The 21,906-nt window shown below is 47.8% G+C and overlaps 1 protein-coding gene across 1 annotated transcript in view; it reads right to left on the minus strand.

Annotated features, from left to right (window-relative positions):
* Positions 1-16,590: 16,590 nt before the first annotated feature.
* The window catches only part of GALNT17 (polypeptide N-acetylgalactosaminyltransferase 17), a 938,842-nt gene continuing 933,526 nt past the window's right edge, over positions 16,591-21,906 (minus strand). The window contains exons 10-11 of the mRNA XM_073665134.1: positions 20,726-20,893; positions 16,591-19,476 (exon numbers count right to left, since the gene is read on the minus strand). Of these exons, the coding sequence (XP_073521235.1) occupies positions 19,348-19,476; positions 20,726-20,893 (297 nt within the window). The 3' untranslated portion in view covers positions 16,591-19,347. The remainder of the gene's footprint in view (positions 19,477-20,725; positions 20,894-21,906) is intronic.

Genomic DNA, 21,906 nt, shown 5'->3' on the forward strand with positions numbered 1-21,906 from the left:
CTAGCTTGAGACAGACTTCGCTCGACGCTCTCCTGTACTTTCCGATACTGCTGCTGCCGTTCTGTATCCCAGTCTGCTTCTGGCGAGGTGTCCTCAGGCGTCAGGACTCCCATATCCAGGTCAATAGGCAGCTTACCAGGTCTTGCTCTCATTAGGTAAGCCGGGGTACAGTTGGTGGAACCTACGGGGATGTGGTTATACAGGTCCACCAGATCGGGCAGTTTCTCAGGCCACAGACTGCGTTCTTCCAGGGGCAATGTTTTTAGCAGATCTATCACCACCTGGTTCATCTTCTCGCAGAGTCCATTGGTTTGAGGGTGATAGGGCGTTGTTCTTATCTTCTTGCAGCCATACAGGTTGCAGAACTCCTGGAAGACCTCCGCTTCGAAGGCTGGTCCTTGGTCTGTCAACACTTGGTCCGGGTACCCGTGTGGACGGCAGAAGTGCTGCTGGAAGGCTCTAGCTGCTGTTTGAGCCGTTAAGTCCTTGACCGGGACCACCACCAGGAACCGGGAGTAATGATCTACGATTGTGAGGGCGTAGACATACCCAGATCTGCTTGGAGCCAGTTTCACATGGTCCAGGGCTACCAGTTCCAGTGGCTGTCTGGTGATGATGGGCTGCAGGGGAGTCTTCTGGCTGGCTCGGTCTTTTCTTCTCAGGTGGCACGGGCCACAGTCTCTGCACCACCTCTCGATGGCTCCTCTCATGCCTACCCAGTAGAACCGTTCACGCAACAAGAACTCCAGCTTCTTCCATCCAAAATGCCCTGCTCCGTTGTGGTATGCCTCCAGAACCATAGCCGCGTCTCGTCTTGGGACCACTACCTGCCAGGTCAACTCATGTGTTCGAGAGTTAACCATTCTCCGGCACAGCTTCTCCCTGTAGAGGAACAGCTTACTTTTCTCCTTCCACAGTTGCTTGGTCTCCTCCGGAGCATCTGGGTCAAGACGGGCATTGGCCTGGGTCAGCATTTCCTTCACCAAATGGACTGCGGGATCACTGTCTTGCGTCTCTGCCCAGTTGTAGTGGGGCAAGGGATTGAACGTCACGGAGCGCCTGTCCTTCACACGGTGGGAATACAGGGTAATCCCATGACGGTGGAACGCAGGGAGCTCAACTTCTTCCAGATCTTCTGGATCTTCCCCTACGTCCGGTAAGTTCGGCATTCTAGACAGGGCATCCGCGTTGGCATTTGAGCGTCCTGCCCGGTATTTGAGGGTGAATTCAAAGTTGGACAGGCGGGCCATCCATCTCTGTTCCAGGGCACCGAGCCTTGCAGTGTCCAGGTGTGTCAACGGGTTGTTATCCGTGTACACGGTGAATTTGGAGGAGGCAAGGTAATGCTTGAAACGTTCGGTCACTGCCCACACTACTGCCAGGAACTCCAGCTTGAATGAGCTATAATTCTCAGGGTTCCTCTCCGTGGGCCGTAGCTTTCGGCTGGCGTAAGCGATTACCCGTTCTTTCCCTTGCTGGATCTGGGACAGTACGGCTCCTAGCCCGATGTTGCTTGCGTCCGTGTGGAGGATAAAGGGCTGGCTGTAGTCTGAATATGCCAGGATTTCATCCCCCGTGAGGGCCATCTTCAGCTGGCAGAAGGACTCCTCTTCCAGCTTTTCCCACCTAAAGGGCGGCTTCTGGTTTTTGGCTTTCCGAGATTGACCTATCAGGAGGTCCTGCATAGGGGCTGCCATTTTGGTGAAACCGGGAATGAATCTTCGGTAGTAGCCTACCAACCCGAGGAACTGCCGCACTTCCTTTATGCTGGAGGGTCTTGGCCAGTCCTTAATCACAGTGATCTTATCAGGGTCAGGAGCCACTCCGTCAGCACTCACCACGTGTGTAGCATCGGCGTCTCTGCCCCGTTCTAGGCAGAGACGCCGTCCCTCTCACCTCCCCGCTCCTGGCACGGCGTCCTCCAGCGCTGCTCTCCCCGCTGCTTCCGGCACGCGCTCCTTCCCCGGCAGTGTGCTTAGGGCGCGCGCGCGCGCGCTCCCCCTCTCTTAAAGGGACCGCGCGCGCCGTCCTAAGGAGTCCCCGGCCAATTGCCGGAGGACCTCCCATATAAAAGGCACCTCCTCCAAAATGGAGGTGCCCGAGCAATGTTGTAGCACTGTTCACTACTCTGCTTCAGCCCTCAGGTCCCGTTGCCAGTTACCTGCCAGATACCTGCCAGATTCCTGCCAGTCTGCTGTCTAATTCCTGCCTGATATCCTGCTACCTGCCTGCTAGCCTGAGGTCCGACGGTCTGCCTTACTACTCCTGTCAGTCTGTCTAAGGACCAGCTTGCCCGCTCACCTGGGAGCGCACATCAACTACCTGCCTGCTTGCCTGAGGTCCGACGGTCTGCCTTCCAACTCTTGTCAGTCTGTCTATGGACCAGCTTGCCCGCTCACCTGGGAGCGCACATCTGCTTCCTGCCTGCTAGCCTACCTGGAGGCTCTGCCGTCACGTGCTGTGACCACCTGCCTGTCCAGTGACTCCTGCCCGCTCACCTGGGAGCGCTCATCTGCTGCCTGTCTGCTAGCCTACCTGGAGGCTCTGCCGTCACGTGCTGTGACCAACCGCCTGTCCAGAGACTTCTGCCCGCTCACCTGGGAGCGCTCATCTGCCGCCTGTCTGTTGGTCTTCCTGGAAGCTCCGCCGTCACATGCTGTGACCACCCGTTTATTCAGAGACTCTCGCCTGCTCACCTGGGAGCTCACGTCTACCATCAGCCGCCACAGGTCGTACCAACCCTTTACCCAGAGACTGCCCCGGTCACTTGCCGTGACCATCTGCCCGTTCACCCAGAGACTGCCCCGGTCACTTGCCGTGACCATCTGCCCGTTCACCCAGAGACTGCCCCGGTCACTTGCCGTGACCATCTGCCCGTTCACCCAGAGACTGCCCCGGTCACTTGCCGTGACCATCTGCCCGTTCATCCAGAGACTGCCCCGGTCACTTGCCGTGACCTCCTGCCCGTTCTTCTAGAGACTGTCCCGGTCACCTGCTGTGACTGCCTGCCTGGTCGCCACCCGCTCCCTTACAAGGACCGCCCCCTTGTATAGTAGCTCAGAGGTTCCGCCTCCCAGACCCGTTACAGTTTGCTCGGGCCATGGAACCCGGTGGCCCCCAAGCTCCCTCGCTCTCGGACTTGTGTCATGAACTGTCCCGTCAGAGGTCCCAACAGGAGTCCATCCTGGGTCTCCTGCGGAATGTCAATTCTCGCCTGGACACTCTGACTGCTCTGCCTGCAACCACTGCCAGTGCCATGACTCGCAATCCGGCAGCTCCACTGCCCACTAATAACATGGTATCCTACCCCGGACCCCGGCTTTCTGCACCTCCTCGTTTCGGAGGCGACTCCGCCCAGGCTCGGGGCTTCATAAATCAGTGCACCCTGCACTTTGAACTCCTGGCTCACCAGTTTAACTCCGACAGGGCCAAAATTGCCTTCATCATGTCCCATCTCACCGGAGAGGCCCTGGCCTGGCTAAATCCTCTATGGGAGAGAGGAGACCCCCTGGTGTCCGACTTGCCTGCCTTTCTCACAGCTTTCCGGAAAGTCTTCGACGAACCCGGACGGAAGACCTCATCCGCATCATCTCTGCTACGCCTCCGTCAGGGAAGTCTCACCGTGGGCCAATATGCCATACGGTTCCGTACCCTTGCCTCGGAGCTGGCCTGGGATAATGACGCTCTGGTTTCCGTCTTCTGGGAGGGTCTGTCCGGCCATATAAAAGATGAACTTGCCGGTCGGGATATTCCTACCACTCTCGATGACCTAATAACTCTTGCCACCCGGATTGACCTGCGGTTCCAGGAGCGTGCCAAAGAGGTCACCCGTGAGAGGAGGTTTCCACGTCTAGCTCCTACTTTTCAGAAACCCGTCACTCCCTCCGTCTTTCCTCAGCTACACTCTCCTGAGCCTATGCAGGTCGACCAGACCAAGATGGTCGGTTCTCGCCAAGAATCTCGCCGAGCCGAGGGAAGCTGTTTCTATTGTGGTAGTATGAAGCACTTCATCCGTTCCTGCCCGGAAAAGCCGGGAAACGCCAGTGTCTAGGACCACTCGGAGAGGTCGTCCTAGACAAAAGTAAGCCCTCTCCGTCTCTGACCTTACCGGTCTCTATTGCTTGGGGAGAAAACCGTCTCTTTGAACTCGCCCATCTGGATTCTGGAGCTGCTGGAAACCTCATCTCCCAGTCTCTGGTAGAGAGATACCATATTCCCACCAAGTCCCTGGCTGAACCATTGTCAGTCGCCTCCGTGGATGGAAGACTTCTCTCGGAGACCATCCTGCTCGTCACCGAACCCATAACCCTGCAGGTGGGAATGCTGCACTCTGAGGAGATCTCATTCCATGTGCTGTCCGGACTTTCTCACTCCCTGTTGCTCGGTCTACCTTGGCTCCAGACACATGAACCCGTATTGAACTGGCGGTCCGGTGAAGTACTCCGATGGGGTCCTGACTGCCATAGGACCTGCCTGGTCCCGGTCCGTCCACTTCGCCCTCAGCCTACTCCAGCTAACTTACCTGGTCTCCCGGCTCCCTACTGGCCCTATGCGGACGTCTTCGGTAAGAAGGAAGCTGAGACGTTGCCACCCCATAGGCCATACGATTGCCCTATCGACCTGGTACCTGGCACCACTCCTCCCCGTGGGCGTATCTACCCGTTGTCTGCAGCCGAGACCCGAGCCATGTCTGAGTACATTGAAGAGAATCTGACTAGGGGATTTATCCGAAAATCTACCTCCCCGGCTGGAGCCGGATTCTTCTTTGTCAAAAAGAAAGACGGCTCGCTACGTCCCTGTATTGACTACAGAGGACTCAATCTCATCACGGTAAAAAACAAATATCCCCTGCCACTCATCTCCGAATTGTTTGACCGTCTCAAGGGCGCCAGGATCTTCTCCAAGCTGGATCTACGAGGAGCGTATAATCTGGTCCGTATCCGTCAAGGAGACGAGTGGAAGACGGCATTCAATACCCGGGACGGTCACTACGAGTACCTTGTGATGCCCTTCGGTCTCTGTAATGCTCCCGCGGTCTTTCAGGAACTAGTCAACGACATCTTCCGTGACCTCCTGTACTCCTGCGTAGTGGTATACCTGGACGATATCTTGGTCTTCTCTCCGGATCTCCCCACACACCGGAGGGATGTTCGTCAGGTCCTGCTTAGGCTTCGGCAGAACCACCTTTACGCCAAATACGAGAAGTGCCTCTTCGATCAGACCTCCCTTCCGTTCCTGGGCTATGTCATCTCCCAAACAGGTCTGCAAATGGATCCCGAGAAGCTCTCTTCCGTTCTAAAATGGCCTCGTCCTGAAGGTTTGAAGGCGATACAGCGATTCCTGGGCTTCGCTAATTATTATCATCTTTTCATCCCACACTTCTCGTCTCGGACTGCTCCCATATCTGCACTTACCCATAAGGGGGCTAACCCCAGAACATGGTCGCCTGAAGCCGAGGAGGCCTTCCTTTCCCTAAAGAAAGCCTTTGCCTCTGCTCCCGTCCTGCACCATCCAGACTGTAATAAACAATTCTACCTGGAGGTTGATGCCTCCTCTTCCGGAGCCGGAGCGGTGCTCACCCAGAAGTCTTCTACTGGGAGAATGGTAACGTGCGGCTTCTTCTCCAAAATCTTCTCCTCGTCGGAGCGCAACTACTCCATTGGAGACCGGGAATTGCTAGCCATCAAATTGGCACTGGGAGAGTGGCGCTATCTGCTTGAAGGGGCTCTCTACCCGGTAATTATCTACACGGATCACAAAAACCTGGCATATCTCCAAAATGCCCAGAGACTCAATCCTCGCCAGGCCCGGTGGTCGTTGTTTTTTGCCCGCTTCGACTTCATTCTTCATTTCCGTCCGGCGGACAAGAACGTCAAAGCTGATGCCTTGTCCCGGTCCTTCCTGTCCTCCGATCAAGAGGAGGAACCTACGCACATCATCGACTCCTCCAAGGTGATGAATGTGGCCCCCTTGGATCTGACTCGTCTTCCACCCGGTAAGACGTTCGTAGCTGTGCCAGATCGGGAGAGGGTTCTTCGCTGGGGACATTCTTCTAAACTAGCTGGCCATGCTGGCCAAAAGAAGACCTTCCAACTTATTACCCGGCATTACTGGTGGCCTACCCTGTGTAAGGACGTGGTAGACTTCGTCGCGGCCTGTTCATCCTGTGCCCGTAACAAAGTTCCCCGACATCTACCTGCCGGCCATCTCCTGCCCCTTCCCGTACCTGCTGCTCCTTGGCAACACATCGCTATGGACTTTATCACCGACCTTCCAGTTTCTGCCGGTTGCACTGTCATTTGGGTCGTCGCTGACCGTTTTTCTAAGATGGCCCACTTCATTCCCCTGCCTGGTCTTCCGTCTGCACCCGAGCTGGCTAAAGACTTTATCCGCCACATCTTCCGTCTCCATGGTCTGCCCCTCCACATCGTGTCGGATCGTGGGGTTCAGTTCACCTCTCGCTTCTGGAGAGCCACATGTAAGCTGCTGGACATTACCCTGGATTTCTCCTCCGCTTACCACCCTCAGTCCAATGGTCAAGTGGAGCGGATCAATCAGATCTTGTCCAGCTACCTCCGGCACTTCGTTGATGCTCACCACTCGGACTGGGTGGATCTCCTACCATGGGCCGAGTTCTCTTATAACAACCATGAGAGCGAGTCCTCTTCCAAATCCCCGTTCTTTATAGTCGGTGGCCAACATCCCCGGATTCCACTTCCTGTCTCTGTTTCTGTGGACAACCCTGCTGCGGAGTCTCTTGTCAGCGAATTCTATTTGGGAGAGCACCAGGTCCGCTCTTCTTCTCTTCTCTGAGCGGATGAAGAGATATGCTGATAAGAGACGTCTGGATCTGCCCCAATTCTGTCCGGGAGACAAGGTTTGGCTCTCATCCAAACATGTGCGGCTCAAAGTACCCTCCTACAAGTTGGGCCCTCGATTCATCGGCCCCTTCGAAGTCCTCAGGCAAATTAACCCTGTGGCCTACAAATTAAAACTCCCGGCCACCCTACGGATCCCCAACTCCTTCCACGTATCTCTCCTCAAACCCGTTGTCTTTAACTTTTTTTCCAAAAATCCAGGTGCCCCTCCTGCTCCGGTTTCCGCTGATGACATCTTTGAGGTAGAGAGTATTCTGGCCTCCAAGAGGGTAAGAGGAAAAACCTTTTTTCTGGTAGATTGGAAGGGGTTTGGTCCTGAGGAGAGAACTTGGGAACCCAGGGAGAACATCAACGCCCCGCTTCTCCTTGAGAAATTTCTTTCTGGCCAAAAAAAGAGGGGGCCTAAAGGGGGGGGTACTGTAGCATCTGCGTCTCTGCCCCGTTCTAGGCAGAGACGCCGTCCCTCTCACCTCCCCGCTCCTGGCACGGCGTCCTCCAGCGCTGCTCTCCCCGCTGCTTCCGGCACGCGCTCCTTCCCCGGCAGTGTGCTTAGGGCGCGCGCGCTCCCCCTCTCTTAAAGGGACCGCGCGCGCTGTCCTAAGGAGTCCCCGGCCAATTGCCGGAGGACCTCCCATATAAAAGGCACCTCCTCCAAAATGGAGGTGCCCGAGCAATGTTGTAGCACTGTTCACTACTCTGCTTCAGCCCTCAGGTCCCGTTGCCAGTTACCTGCCAGATACCTGCCAGATTCCTGCCAGTCTGCTGTCTAATTCCTGCCTGATATCCTGCTACCTGCCTGCTAGCCTGAGGTCCGACGGTCTGCCTTACTACTCCTGTCAGTCTGTCTAAGGACCAGCTTGCCCGCTCACCTGGGAGCGCACATCAACTACCTGCCTGCTTGCCTGAGGTCCGACGGTCTGCCTTCCAACTCTTGTCAGTCTGTCTATGGACCAGCTTGCCCGCTCACCTGGGAGCGCACATCTGCTACCTGCCTGCTAGCCTACCTGGAGGCTCTGCCGTCACGTGCTGTGACCACCTGCCTGTCCAGTGACTCCTGCCCGCTCACCTGGGAGCGCTCATCTGCTGCCTGTCTGCTAGCCTACCTGGAGGCTCTGCCGTCACGTGCTGTGACCAACCGCCTGTCCAGAGACTCTCGCCTGCTCACCTGGGAGCTCACGTCTACCATCAGCCGCCACAGGTCGTACCAACCCTTTACCCAGAGACTGCCCCGGTCACTTGCCGTGACCATCTGCCCGTTCACCCAGAGACTGCCCCGGTCACTTGCCGTGACCATCTGCCCGTTCACCCAGAGACTGCCCCGGTCACTTGCCGTGACCATCTGCCCGTTCACCCAGAGACTGCCCCGGTCACTTGCCGTGACCATCTGCCCGTTCATCCAGAGACTGCCCCGGTCACTTGCCGTGACCTCCTGCCCATTCTTCTAGAGACTGTCCCGGTCACCTGCTGTGACTGCCTGCCTGGTCGCCACCCGCTCCCTTACAAGGACCGCCCCCTTGTATAGTAGCTCAGAGGTTCCGCCTCCCAGACCCGTTACAACGTGTCCCAGGTATTGCACCTTTGGTTTCAGGAGGTGACACTTGGAGGGTTTCACCTTTAGGCCGTAGTTTGCCAGAGCTTCGAACACTTCTGCCAGGTGTTTCAGGTGGTCCTCGTAGGTCTTGGAATAGACGATGACATCGTCCAGGTATAACAGGACCGTCTCGAAGTTCCGGTGTCCCAGACAGCATTCCATCAACCGTTGGAAGTTTCCTGGTGCGTTGCAGAGCCCGAACGGCATACAGTTAAATTCGCTGAGACCCATCGGGGTGATGAATGCGGTCTTCTCCCGGTCCGCCTCTGCTACAGGAACCTGCCAGTACCCGCTAGTGAGATCCAAAGTAGAGAAGAAGTTAGCAGATTTTAATGCAGCTAAGGACTCTTCTATCCTTGGTAACGGGTACGCATCTTTATGTGTGATACGGTTGACCTTCCTGTAGTCTACACACATTCTCATGGTGCTGTCTTTCCTTTTCACTAAGACTAGTGGAGCTGCCCAGGGGCTACAGCTGTCCCTGATTACCCCAGCCTCCTTCATGTCTCTAAGCATCCCCTTGGCGTGTTGGTAGTGTGCCGGGGGTACGGTTCGGTATCTCTCCTTTATGGGAGGATGGTCTCCCGTGGGGATGTGGTGTTCTACCCCCTTTACTCGCCCGAAGTCTAGCGGGTGTTTACTAAACACTCTCTCGTACTCTCGAACCACCCGATAGACTCCCTGTTTCTGGTGTGAGGGAGTGGAGTCAGTACCCAAATGCAGTTGCTGACACCAGTCCTCCATTGGTTTCTTAGAGCCGTTACCTTCCTCTGGTTGAGATGGAGGCAAGGGTTCCACGGCCTGTACAGAGTTCTGGTTGATGGTGAACAATTTGGCTAGCGTGGCATACCGGGGCAGGTGTACTTCTCTCTCCCCGATATTTATGATGCGAACGGGCACCCTCCCATGGCGTACATCGACCACCCCCCGTGCTGTCAAAATGGTGGGCCTACTGTCTGAGTAGACGGGTTCTACCATTGCTTGGTAGTCTCTACCTCTTAGACCAATAGCTGCCCGGCACCAAATCATCATCTCACTTTTTGGGGGCATGGCAATAGGGAACGGGTCACACATTCTCACGCTACCTATCTCACCACCAGATAGTTCCACCTGTTGCCGCTTCATCAGTGCCCGGATCTCTTTTTGGAGCACACGCTGCTGGCTGGAACTGGCGTTCTTGGCAACCTGCTGTAAAATGAGAATCACCTCTGCAAGACAATTTTCAATCACATTAGTTCCCAAGGTTATTCTAGGGTGACTCTCATGACGGTCTATGTCCACTATAATCAGTCCTTGTGCCGCCAGTTCGACTTTACCGATCTTAATGGTCACCTCTTTGAATCCCACCTGCGGCACGGGCTGACCATTGCTGGCGATGATACTCAGGTCGTCATCTGGGTAGCGGGTTATGTCCGAGTCATTCCAGTACTGTTTAAAGAGCACGTACGGGATGGTGGTCACCTGTGACCCAGTGTCTAGTAGGGCACTCATAGGAATGCCATCCAGTACCACAGGCAAGATTGGACGTCCCCCTACGTATTTATCACGCCAGTTTGATGGGCCTGATGGTCTTACGCCTGGGGGTTGGCCCTCTACCCCAGGTTGTGCCCGTTTAAATGACAGTACCTTGCCACATGTCCGGGTTGATTGCAGCGGCGGCAGATGGGTCGTCCGTCCTCATTGTATCTGTCGCTGGGTCTTCCTTTGGCCGGTGGGGTCCTCCTCAGTCGGCGCCACGGGACGTCCTCCGGTCCGGATGCCAGCTGGATCTTTCCTGGAGAAGAGACCTGTAAAGACTGCACAGTTCTGATTAGTGCGGCAACGCTCTTAGTCAGCTCTTGGACCTGATGGTGCAGGTCTGTAGCCGGGTCACTGTTTAAAGCCTGCGCATCAGCTCCCACAGGCCCTGCAGACAAGGGCGCCGTCTCCTGGTGGTAAGTGATAGCAGGGCGCCTGTGGGTCACAGCGCCACCTGGTGCCGGTTCTCGGAGCACCCGGATGGCTCTGTCCTTTAACTGTGCAAAGTCCAGGTCAGGGTCCTGTAAGGCCATTGCCCGCAACTGGGTTCGGTGGGCATTGCACAGTAGACCCTCAATAAATTGTTCAGTCAACAGCTTATCTTCATTTCCCACGCTGTCAGGGTCTGCCTGCTTAATGGCTCTCAGGGCCTATTGTAGGTTTAGAGCATAGTCTCTTATACTCTCATGTGCCCACTGTTTACACCCGTAAAATCTGAGCTTTATTTCGGCTGAGGTGCGGGTATCAAATGTGTCTTTCAGCCAGGCTAATATTTCTCTGACAGTCCTCTTCCTCCCAGGTGGCCAGGACTTTACCTCCCTTTGGGCTGCCCCGATTAATTGGGCCACCAGGATGCTCACTTTTTGCTCTTCTGTGAGGGGGTACACCTGGAAGAGTCTTTCTCTAAAGTCATTTAGAGTATGTGACTCCCCTGAGTACTGGGGTAGCCAGGTTGCCACCGGGATATAGGGCATGGTGAATGGCATGACTGCTGCAGCGGTTGCGCTGGCGGTGGCTGTGGCAGTGGAGCTCCCCTCGGTATCCGGCATCCTCCTCCCCCCTAGTGGGCCGTGGCCTACCTTGCGATGCTCTTCTTCCATAGGCCGCGGCTCCACAGTCGATCGTCGGGGTTGAGGACCTGGCGTCGCGCTCCGATGACGTCAGCGTCGCTCTTCCTCCCTTCCAGGACCTTGCGCAGCGTCAGAGCGTGGGTCGGAGCGTGGGGCAGAGCTTCGGATCTCGCGCGCTTTCGGCGTCCACGCCCCTCTTCTTCCTGTGCGGCGTCCCGAAAATGGCGTCCGAAGGCGGGAAGAAGCTGCGGATTGCGGGATGAAGGCAGAAGACGGCGAGAAATGGTCCAAGATGGCGTCTGATGGCGGGAATCGGCTCTGGATGGCGAAAAACGACTCCGGACAGCGGGAAACTTCACCACAGGTAAGTATAAAAGTCTCTTTTTCAGGCACGCAGTACCCGGTGGTTGCGGGCACGAAATCCTGCCGACTACGCCAAAGTTGACGCGCCCCCTGGGCCTGTGTTGTGCAGGGGAACCCGGGCCTGTTGTAGAATGCTGGGGGTTGTAGTCTCCGTGTGGCGGTGACCCGGTCCGTGCCCAGGGTGGTCAAACCAGTGGCAGTCTTAATGTATAGCAAATGTCCGACTACGCCACCCGTGGATTGCGGTCAGTGGGGACCGCCGCTGCGCTGCCGACCGCTGATGCTGATGTTGTTTGCGCAGCCGAGTTTGGGATAACTCCCCACGGGAGAAGTATTGCCTCAGGGCAGCTAATGTGAGAGATGATGGGAGTGATGGTGTGAGGGTCCCAGTGCTAATGGTGCTGGTGCGGCAAGGAATCACAGAGACGTGAGGTGCAGTTCAGGGTCTTTACTGATGGTACAAGGCAGACCCTCCCGGGAGTACTGGCTAGTATAAGGGGCCTGGTCAGTCTGCGAGCAAGCAGGAGTTCCCCTGGCCAGGTGGAGTTGTAGGCCTCCCCGTTTATCTGCACTCTTCCTGGCTACCTTGCTGTCAGCGGTTACAAGTAGCCCACGTCCCTGAGTATACCGTTTGGTGCTCACCCGTATGGCTGGTGACTTGGGGCCTTCTGTTAGCCTCCGCTCCTGGATGGCGGCGCTGGTCCCTTCTTTGTGACTGAGCCTCCGGGCTTCTATGGCCAGAGGACCTGGAATCCCCTGCCGGCTGGTTTCTGCTGCTGGGTATATATCAGTCCCCACAGCCTCGGACTCCTGTGTCCGGTTTTAGTAACTTCAGCCAGGGCGAGCTATATCTCTGCTCACAGCCCCTGGCCTTCTGCCTCTGCTCCTACAGAGCTCCTGATCTCACTTTCCCTCTCCAGGCTCTGACTGCTCTGCTTGTTCTGCAGGCTCTGTCTCTGTCTGCAGCTTCACTCACTAATCCCGCCCCAGACCCAGTTTATAAGGGCAGATTCCTCCCCTCCCAGGTCTGGGTGGGCCGTGTTGCATGCTTAGGGCTCCTGACCAGAGAAACCTCCCACTTGCTCTCAGACATAATATCTCTATTACTGTGGCAACCAGACCCCTGGGGTGTCACACAATCAGAAGGCTAATCTTGGAAAATTAGAAGTGTGCCCTACAGAGCTCAGTTTGTGGTTAGTGCTCCTAACCAATACTTTACATGGGTTTTAAAAAAGGGAGAATATTTCAGTTTCACCTGTTTAAATAGAGCTAACATTATAGCAAAAGTGCAACTTTTAATATAGTGGGGCTTTTTTCCTTTAAGGACTGTCGTAAGATCAATGTGACAGACCTATAGGTTCCACTGCTTTGTCTCTAGACTCCAATACAGCTACTGTTTAGTTGTAAATGGTGCACTATAATCCATTTTTTCCTGCTTATGACCGGTCTCTCCACGAAGCTCTTTTATGTGTCTTGTGTCTGCCTCTGCAATGTATCTGAGAGAGAACCACCTTCATCCCCATATTTCTGTTCTGTACTGGCAACACATGCATTCTTTTAGTATGGTTCAGTTTTGTGTTTTACAGAATATCCTGTAGCTTGACATGTAGGTGTTACTTATATGCACTATACGTGACTAGTTTTTATGAAGTTCTCTCTAAATAAAGAAATCTATACCATTTGACGTGAAGATAAGCTTACAATAGGCAGCATTTTATTTGAAGTGTGCTGCATGGAGCATATTTTCAAAAATTGATGGTGGTCTACCCATAGTACAAAGTGATATGTTTGCCATCTGTGTACCCTTTGTATGAGCAAATTTCCTTTCAATTCATCTGGAATTTATAACAAGTGCAGTCTCGGAAGTCATCAAAAGAAAACTATATTTCATTATTTTTTTGCAGATTACTTTAGTGCTGAACACATGGCTTATTGTAAAAGTAAAATTTCTTTCATCTAGCAAACCCGGGAAAATACTATTATCTTTGTTGCATGGTTTTAACATTAAGTGTTCATTGTACTGAGTATGAAATTTATTCGGCTTTGCAACTTACGTGATTTAAGAATTCTTTCCCCAAGATGAACTTCACTGTCTGGGCTGCTAGTGTTCTGCTTTGCACATTGTCACCCTAAAGTTACCTCTATTATTACACTACATTTAATGATCGCTATTTTCATCACTCACTGTGTGGATGAGGCAGATTCAAATATTTCACACAGAATTAAAGAAGTTGTCCACTACTTTTACATTGATGCCCCATCCGTAGGACAGGTCATCAATGTTTGATAGGCCAGGTCATGCACCCGACACCCCCGCCGATCAGCTGCTATCGGTCACGGCAGCAGCCTCAGGCTGAAAAAACTTAATTGCGGAGTTGGCCTTCTAGCTGTAGTGACCGCCGCGGGGTACTGCACATCCGCTTCCCATTGAATTGAATAGAAGGTGGATGTGCAGTACCCCGCGGTGGCCACTACAGCTGGACGGCCGGCTCCACAAGTAAGCACTCCCAGCCGGCGACCGGCGGCACCTATAGCAGATGATCGGTGGGGGTGCCTGGAGCGGGACCCCAGCTGATCAGACATTGATATCCTGTCCTACGAATGGGGCATCAATGTAAAAGTAGTAGACAACTTCTTTAAATGTGAGTTGCCATACAACCAGCTAAAGTATATAGGCAGGCAATTCTATACAGCAATATTGACAGACTTCCATATGCTTCCATACTCCCCAGTAATATGTTCCTTTGACTTACACTGGCCAGCAAATGTCTTTATAGCTATATTTTTAACCGAAGAGAAATTCATAGTCTGCTGCTACACTTTACAAAGAGACAGAGTGAAAAATCATACTGCATTGTACAGTATCCATTTCTTACAATGGCAACCTATGGCCGATGTATACCACTCTTTGCTTTTACAGATATTTTCATCTGAGATAAAAGTCGATAGATTCTCTGCATATATAACAACATAAGAAAAAAAGCATTTTGAACACTGTCCAAGGTTCGAAACATATGCTGTTTTTATATTCTTTATAAAGTTTTTAATATTTGTCCTCATTTTTGTATCTATTCTTGTGCACCATGTGAAAAAAAACACACCACTGAACAGAGCTGAGACAGAGTCCAGAGTAACTCTGTTGCCTCATTACAGTGAATAGATCCTTCAGGAGTTTCATGTGAATTAAGTCATTCGAGATTTAGATGGAAACTCCGATGTAAGTGCTCAGCGTAGAGCGCAAGATAAAGGTGATCCCAAATGTTATGTAAAATGTTCCCAATAAAAGCTTCAACGCAATCCAAAAAAACCTCCCCACTCAGGTCTGTCATCTGTCAATGGAAATAGAGAGGGTGTCCATGTCACTGGTAGCACAACCGCTCTGGAAAAGCATTATGGTTCCCCCCAAAAAGAAATCCAGCAAAATCTGTGGTCCCAAATCCAAATGCCCCCTTCCCTTTCCCCACAATGTGCCTAAACCACATTAAGATACACATGTTTGGCATCTACATTAATAGTTGCCCAATAATTATGCACACATAAAACCTCACTTTTACTTTCTTAAATCTTTAGGTTTCAAGTTTACTAACCATTTGGATTGACTGACAGCACTATAGTTGTTCAATAACAATAATATTAATCACCAAAAATACACATGGCTTAATAATTGCGCACTCATTGTAAAAATGAATATACCAGTTACACTTTGAGCTCCTGTTGGCCAAATGATAAGATGCTTTAGCAGTTGTGTACAGTGCAGAGCTGTACCACATATATCACGTACAAATATTGATCAAGTGCTATCAATCTAAAGACTTCCTACAATGTGAATATAATGTGATAAATTCACTAGTTATTTATAACAATCATTTTAACATTTGTTCTGTTGGTTTACAATTATTCCAGAAATAATCAGGTCTCAGTTATAATTTCTATAAATTAGTATACCTTATTCCACAGTATTAAATATCACAGTTTATTGTTTTACAGAGTCATCTAGTGATATAAATATAATGGTGAAGTACCATGGGAGCCTTTGGATGATGGATCCCACTGTATGCCTACTGTATACAACTGCATCTGTCAGAGACATCCATCTGAAGTATACATAGTGTAGGTAATTTCTCCTGATGTATTATTATACTGAACACTACAATTTCACTTGTACTATATAAGGAGCCTTACAAATACTAAAGGAAAATACTTAGGTGTGTTATCAGCTTTTGGTCAAGTTTATAGGCGACAGATTTAGTGCAGAATTTTCTTTGCCTGCTCCATAGACCTGTTAGTATAATGTCATTTATTTGAGTAGATGGTACATGGCTTAGGAATATTTTGAATTCAGTGCTATAAACCACTATGAATAATTTTACTTTCTTCTAGACGACCAGGGATGCTGGTTTTATGCAGCAGGGATGTTGCTATCTTCTTTACTATCCTAGTTTACATGGATGTTTTAATTCACTTTTATTTTCCAATATGACTAATGTTAGGTCTCATTCATTGGCCAGTATTCTGGTCATGATTTTGTCCAAAAATTGAAGAAGTACAAATCATTCCATTAAACTTTATCTTTGTAGGTTCGGTTTCTGCTTTTGGCTTATCAATACTGATGCAAAACACTGACAAAATACTGCCATTTGAATGAGACTAAACCTTAAATGTCATGTATGCAATATTGAAAGGAGAAGAGATAAGCACACATAGGGTGATGCAGTATTGTATAGTGGGAGTGGGTGGTGAGCTGTTACTCACCCGATGGAGTTGTCCATGCCAGCAGATAGAAGATTTTCTTCTTCTTTGTACAATTGGATAAAATATGGAGGATAGGCATTTTGTGATGAAGACGATGAGTAGTTCCACACTCTGGTGCAGGTTCAAATAGTTTTATTTACATGTTTCTGGCTTGACCTGAACCTTTTCTTCAAAATAAACGACAGAACTGTAGTATATTTTGAGAAAATTGTCCGTTTTGAACCAGAAACACGTAAATAAAACTGCTTGAACTTGCACCAGAGTGTGGAACTACTCATCATCTACAGCAGTGCGGTTATCACCAAATGCCTACCCCCCAACTTTTATTCATGTATGCAAGTATAAAATATTGGCAGTAATTTCATTCTCCTGGATTCATACACATCATATACCATATATTTGAGATATCGAGCAAGTCTTTATTTGTGAGCTGTTTTTTTATTGTTCCAGTTCCATTGAAATCAATACATTTACGCATGACATGTTTATAAAACAAATAAAAACATGCTTAGCAAATTTGCAGATTAGACAATACCGGATCTTTAAATCAATAATGTATTCTTCATTTTCAATTTGAAGCTCAAGATTGCAATATTTTTTATTGAGATACAATTTTATCCATTGAAAATTTGTACCCATACTGTATGGTACATGCTTAGTAACTGCAATGAACACATCTTAGGTTACTACTTTGTGTACCTGCTCTGTTGCCTTTATTAATCTGCCGTCATCTTCGAAATGTAACATTTTATAGAATTGCATAATAGCAGTGATTGATATATCACCATTGCTTTGAGCCTCATTTAAATAGATCAAGTCCCTATTTCAATTTATAATACTTTTGGTTGCATTTAGAGATGAACGGATCATTTGGAATTATAATTCATGGGTTTTGCTGATTTTTCTCCAAAAAATGTATGATAATCCACTAGATGTCAAAGCTGCAGGACAATATGGATAGGCCCAGGCAGCATTGCAAGACAACATTAGCCCAGTCTCTGATGATTCAGTAGTTTAGGAAATGGTGCCGGGCAAGTTATTATTTTGCGAACATGAATCAAATCTCATTAAGTTTGAATTTGTGAGAAACCGCAAATATAAGGAAATTTTACTCAAACTTGATTCTCTGCCAGTCGATCCGCTCATCTCTAGATACATTGTCTCTTAAGATAAACTTAGATTATTCAGTTTATCTAAGAAGGGAGAATAGCTAAAATATAAACAATGCCCGCCTTTGAAGTGAGGCGATATAATGAAGTGCGCACATTTATCAATCTTGTGTGTAGCTTTCAGTCATTTTGTTATTACAGACTGCAAATACTCAGCTAAATGGCATTCATAAACTGAAAACACTTCTTATTGTAACTTTTAGGATTTGGTGCCACTTCAATTTTTGTATAATAAAGTGACCTTCCGTATTCCAAAATAACAGTTTTAGGTAAACCTTGCATTAAGGTAAACGTTTTTTGTCAGTGTGTTAACAGTCACAATGATAATGGTGTATCAATTAATGCAGAGGTCCTCAAAATTGTGTAGGTAATTAGTCACTTTCAATATTTGAAATATTAACAGCAAAATCTTTAACTATAGATGTTATAAGTGGCATCTGTAATAACAGAAAGGGCACTTGTCGAGCAGTAAAGTTAAAGAAGTGGTTTCCCTTTACATGGGTTTTGAAACATACTAAAATTTAAGGTGTCCAAACAGCTTAGAAAACTGTTGGCTGACCTGTTATTTATCTTTCCTGACTCCCACATACACATGAACCCTTGGCCAAGAGTTCTATGGGGAGAGAAGAGTAAACTGCTGCCAGACTCATTTGGCCTGTGTGTCTGCAAAACAAAAGTATTGGGTGAATTCAAACTGTCTGATCCTTATCTTACCTGAAATCATCTATCATGGTAGAGTTGGGAGCTGGTCAATTGATCCCTCCAAAACTGTAATGTGTATGAGGGCCTACAAAGCTTTGAAAATGTATCCATTTAATGATATAGATCTCTTATGATCTTGCTGTATTTACTTCTAGAATACACTACAAATTGTCTTATCAATCTGATTTCTTAGGATGAGGAGCTACATGGCTGTGCAATATATACCAACCATTTTAACAGAAGCATTGAAGTGTTCTACTATCATCCCAGAGTTTTTTGAGACCTTGACATTGATGACTGTTGAAATAGGTCAATAATATCCAGCTGGTAGGGATTCTACATCCAGCAATAACTAATTGCTAATTGAATAGGTAGTGGCACACCATAAATGACACAGTTCCGAACAATGTGTAATGGTCGTGAATGGTATATCAAGCCCTTGTCTATTAATTTGAATGAGTTCAGAACATTCTACAGTGGTCAGAAATTGGTATATCAAGCTATTCAATTAAATGAGACAGAGCTTGCAGTTACATGGCCACTACACAGTCATCAATATTAAAGTTCCACAAAGCTCTTTTAAAAGAGTTGAGCACACTAGTCACTTGGCCTAATAGAAAAATATCTATTATCATTCTGTTATACTAACCCAGAAATCTTTTTTCCTTCCTTATACGCACATGAGAAACATCCTTCACTAGTACTAATTTCATAAATCCTCTCGGTTATATGAACAAGCAATACACCTCTTACATAGTCTGTACTGCCAAAGATGTGGTTCTAGCTCTGGCACCAAGTTCTAGTAATGCTTTTACATCCCAGTTTCCAATAGTAAATAATGGTATAATTATTTGCAAACAGCTGGGGATACACATGCAGGGAGCCCAAGAGCTACATGTGGCTCCATAGTCACAGGTTTGGGCATCAATCGCTAAGACCAGTGTTTTCAAAACAGAAAAAAAAGGATAATTTAAAGAATGATGCATGAAAGACAATCTGTGTCTTCTATTTCATTTTTCTTTGTGCTGATATAATCAGGGGATTTAATAAATGTTATGTCACAGAGCTTTCAGCTTTAAACTAACAATCAAGCATGCAAAATGGATAATTTTGGTACTGGATCATTTTAATCCCAAAGAATAAATTCAATGGTTGCTGTTAAACAAAATCCAAAAAAAGAAACATTGGACCCGCTCCACAGTAGATATGAAATTACTCCAAGAGTTGATTCTGAAGAGATATCTCTTTAAGAAAGAGATTAAGTCTATAATATCTCCAGACAACAGATCACTCTGCATTTCTTTTTATTTGATGAAGTTCTTAATAGTCCACCTTTGTCCTGTACAGCTCCGAAGAATCAAATCAATTCCTGCATTTCCCCTATTTTCAACTTCTAGACAGCGTCCTGTACCTTTATTCATTATTGCTCCATTCTGAAAGAAACAAGTGATAGAGGAACTTTAGTCTGATGAATCAATTACAAAGGATAAATCCTTTGCTTAATGTATATGTCAGTGTGCAATAGATTCTAAAAGGAATAGCGTGTTAGACATCTTGAAAAGAAACAGATGGTTTCCATCATTTAGTTTTCTCCATGTTAAGACTGCTGTGTTTGAAAAGTGAACTTGGCCTTATGAAATGAGAAGACTATAAAGCCCAGTAACACACAAAGATATATGTAAAGTATTTCTGGTTTATTTTTCAGATTCTAACATATTTGTTATATTTTGAGACATTTTGGAATTCTAAAAGTAAGGGCAAGTTCACATGTCATAGATTTGTTGCAGAAATTTTCTTTATATCTAAATAGGGTCTGAAATCTATGTGCATGCTCCACAAATAACCATATTCAGATCTACAGAACAGATTTGAACTTATAGACATTTACTGTATGCAACAAATCTGTGTGAATGTAATATAATTGTACATCTGTGATCAAAAGGGGCACGGAAATGTAAGGGTCAGCCACATATTGATAATGAGCTATGCTGTGCCATCTGTTTGTTACACCTTATTGTGTACTGTCATACAATGTATAAAAACTATATTATTGTTAAGGTCGGTATGTGAAATCTGGCTTCTCATAACATGAACAGACTTGGCATAAGCCACGTTGCTTAGAAAGTCCTAAGAAATGTGACAATTAACAATGTCAGCTTCTGTGATTTGCCGGTTTTAGTACAGCAAATAATTGTATGGTTTAAAAACAAAAAATTCTACAGCCATTTTTCTTAACCCTCTGCATTCTGATATCCCACTGTTATTTCTCCTAGAAATTTAAGAATAACATGACAATTGGGTGATTCCATTCCCCTTGTCAAACGAGTGTATCCGTAAACATATAATAAATGGCAACCACAGGCCGATGTGGCATCTATACACTAATTTTTATAAATTTTTTTCAATGCTATCACAATTTCTTTTTTTCTTTCATTATTTCTTTTTTAGACTTTTTGGCACATTTTTGACAAGAAGTTCCAGGGAATTAAATAATAATGCTGACATCCATGATTTTCATCCAAAATTTCCCTGGAGCTTCTTGTGATCAACTATCTTTCAAGCCTCGTGATGAACCACTATCCATAATGGAGAAAAGTATTGAAGGTTTGTTGTAATTACAGTTCCTTTTTAAATGCAAATTCCAAGATGCCTTTTAATTGACCAATAGTAATTTGTAGTTACCTGTATAAAACTCCAACGTTTATGAAGTGTGCTTTTCACTTTATCACAATCCATAAGTTGGGGAAATCTACTTTTTTTGTTATCCACTAAGCAGCGGGTGTCAGGTAACAGGATTGTGCTCCCTAGAGTACCCAGGTGGAGGTAGCCTTCTTTTGTATATCTCCCAAGCTGTGAAAACATAATAAGAATTAGCATTACTATCGGTGCCATATTAAACCCTGTGCAGGCCCCTAGGAAGTCAAAATCGTGGAGTACCTCAATTAAATTACTTCTTAATATGTTTTTAAATTTAATAACAATTTTAATACACCAATTACATTTTATCACACAAAACAAAATTTAGATTAATCAAACTTCAATATTAGCCAGAAAAGGTAATTAGCTAATGTCGATCTCACATGTAGGCCTATTCATACTTGTTTATGTTTCCAAAGCTTCTACACTTCTATGAATATTCAAGTATTATCTAGAGTCTGCGAGAACTCACAGCCATTTACTTCTCCTCCACTCCCTCTGCCTGTTCTGGACAATCACACAGTTGCCATATCTGATAGCATAGATGAACCTCCCCTACTACTCATTAATTCTCAAATACATCTGACAGCTGAAACATCATTTCACTGCCGCTTGCTTCAATGCTTGCAATGGAGATCTGTCACCCCAGACAACCTCCAATGTCAGCTGGCCGTGCTGCCAAGCTTATTGCACATTTCTTTCAATATGAAATCAATATTATTTTTCAACTGTTGTGTCGGGCTCCCAAAATATGTGGTGCCAATAGACCAATGCATACTATGTCTAATTGGCTGATTACTATTTCAGACAATACTTGTAGATAGCACAGTACATAATACCACTGAATACCAATGTCACGGGTGTGTCAGATGTGACAGACAGTCGCCCTGCAGTGGGTTGCAGGAGATCTCTAAGTTTTTCATTTCAGACACCTTCTTAGAGGCTGTTTGTAGGACCCAGCGTCTACCTTCCTCTCGCTAATTAACACCCTGGCCTGGATGAATAAATACCTGCTGTGTTCCAGAGGGAGGTGCCACCGATATTCATTATTCCTTGTGAAGGCTTTAGCAAGAGCAGTACTTCTTCCTCTCTGGTGCTGAGGACGTGTGCACATTTGTCTGGAGTCATCTAAAGCTAAGCAATTTCTCCCTGTTTGTCCTCCCTTG

The sequence above is a fragment of the Phyllobates terribilis genome, unplaced genomic scaffold, assembly GCF_046119375.1.
Source record: "Phyllobates terribilis strain yellow unplaced genomic scaffold, ASM4611937v1 Scaffold_2__4_contigs__length_985480577, whole genome shotgun sequence".
In the NCBI taxonomy this organism is placed as follows: domain Eukaryota; kingdom Metazoa; phylum Chordata; class Amphibia; order Anura; family Dendrobatidae; genus Phyllobates; species Phyllobates terribilis.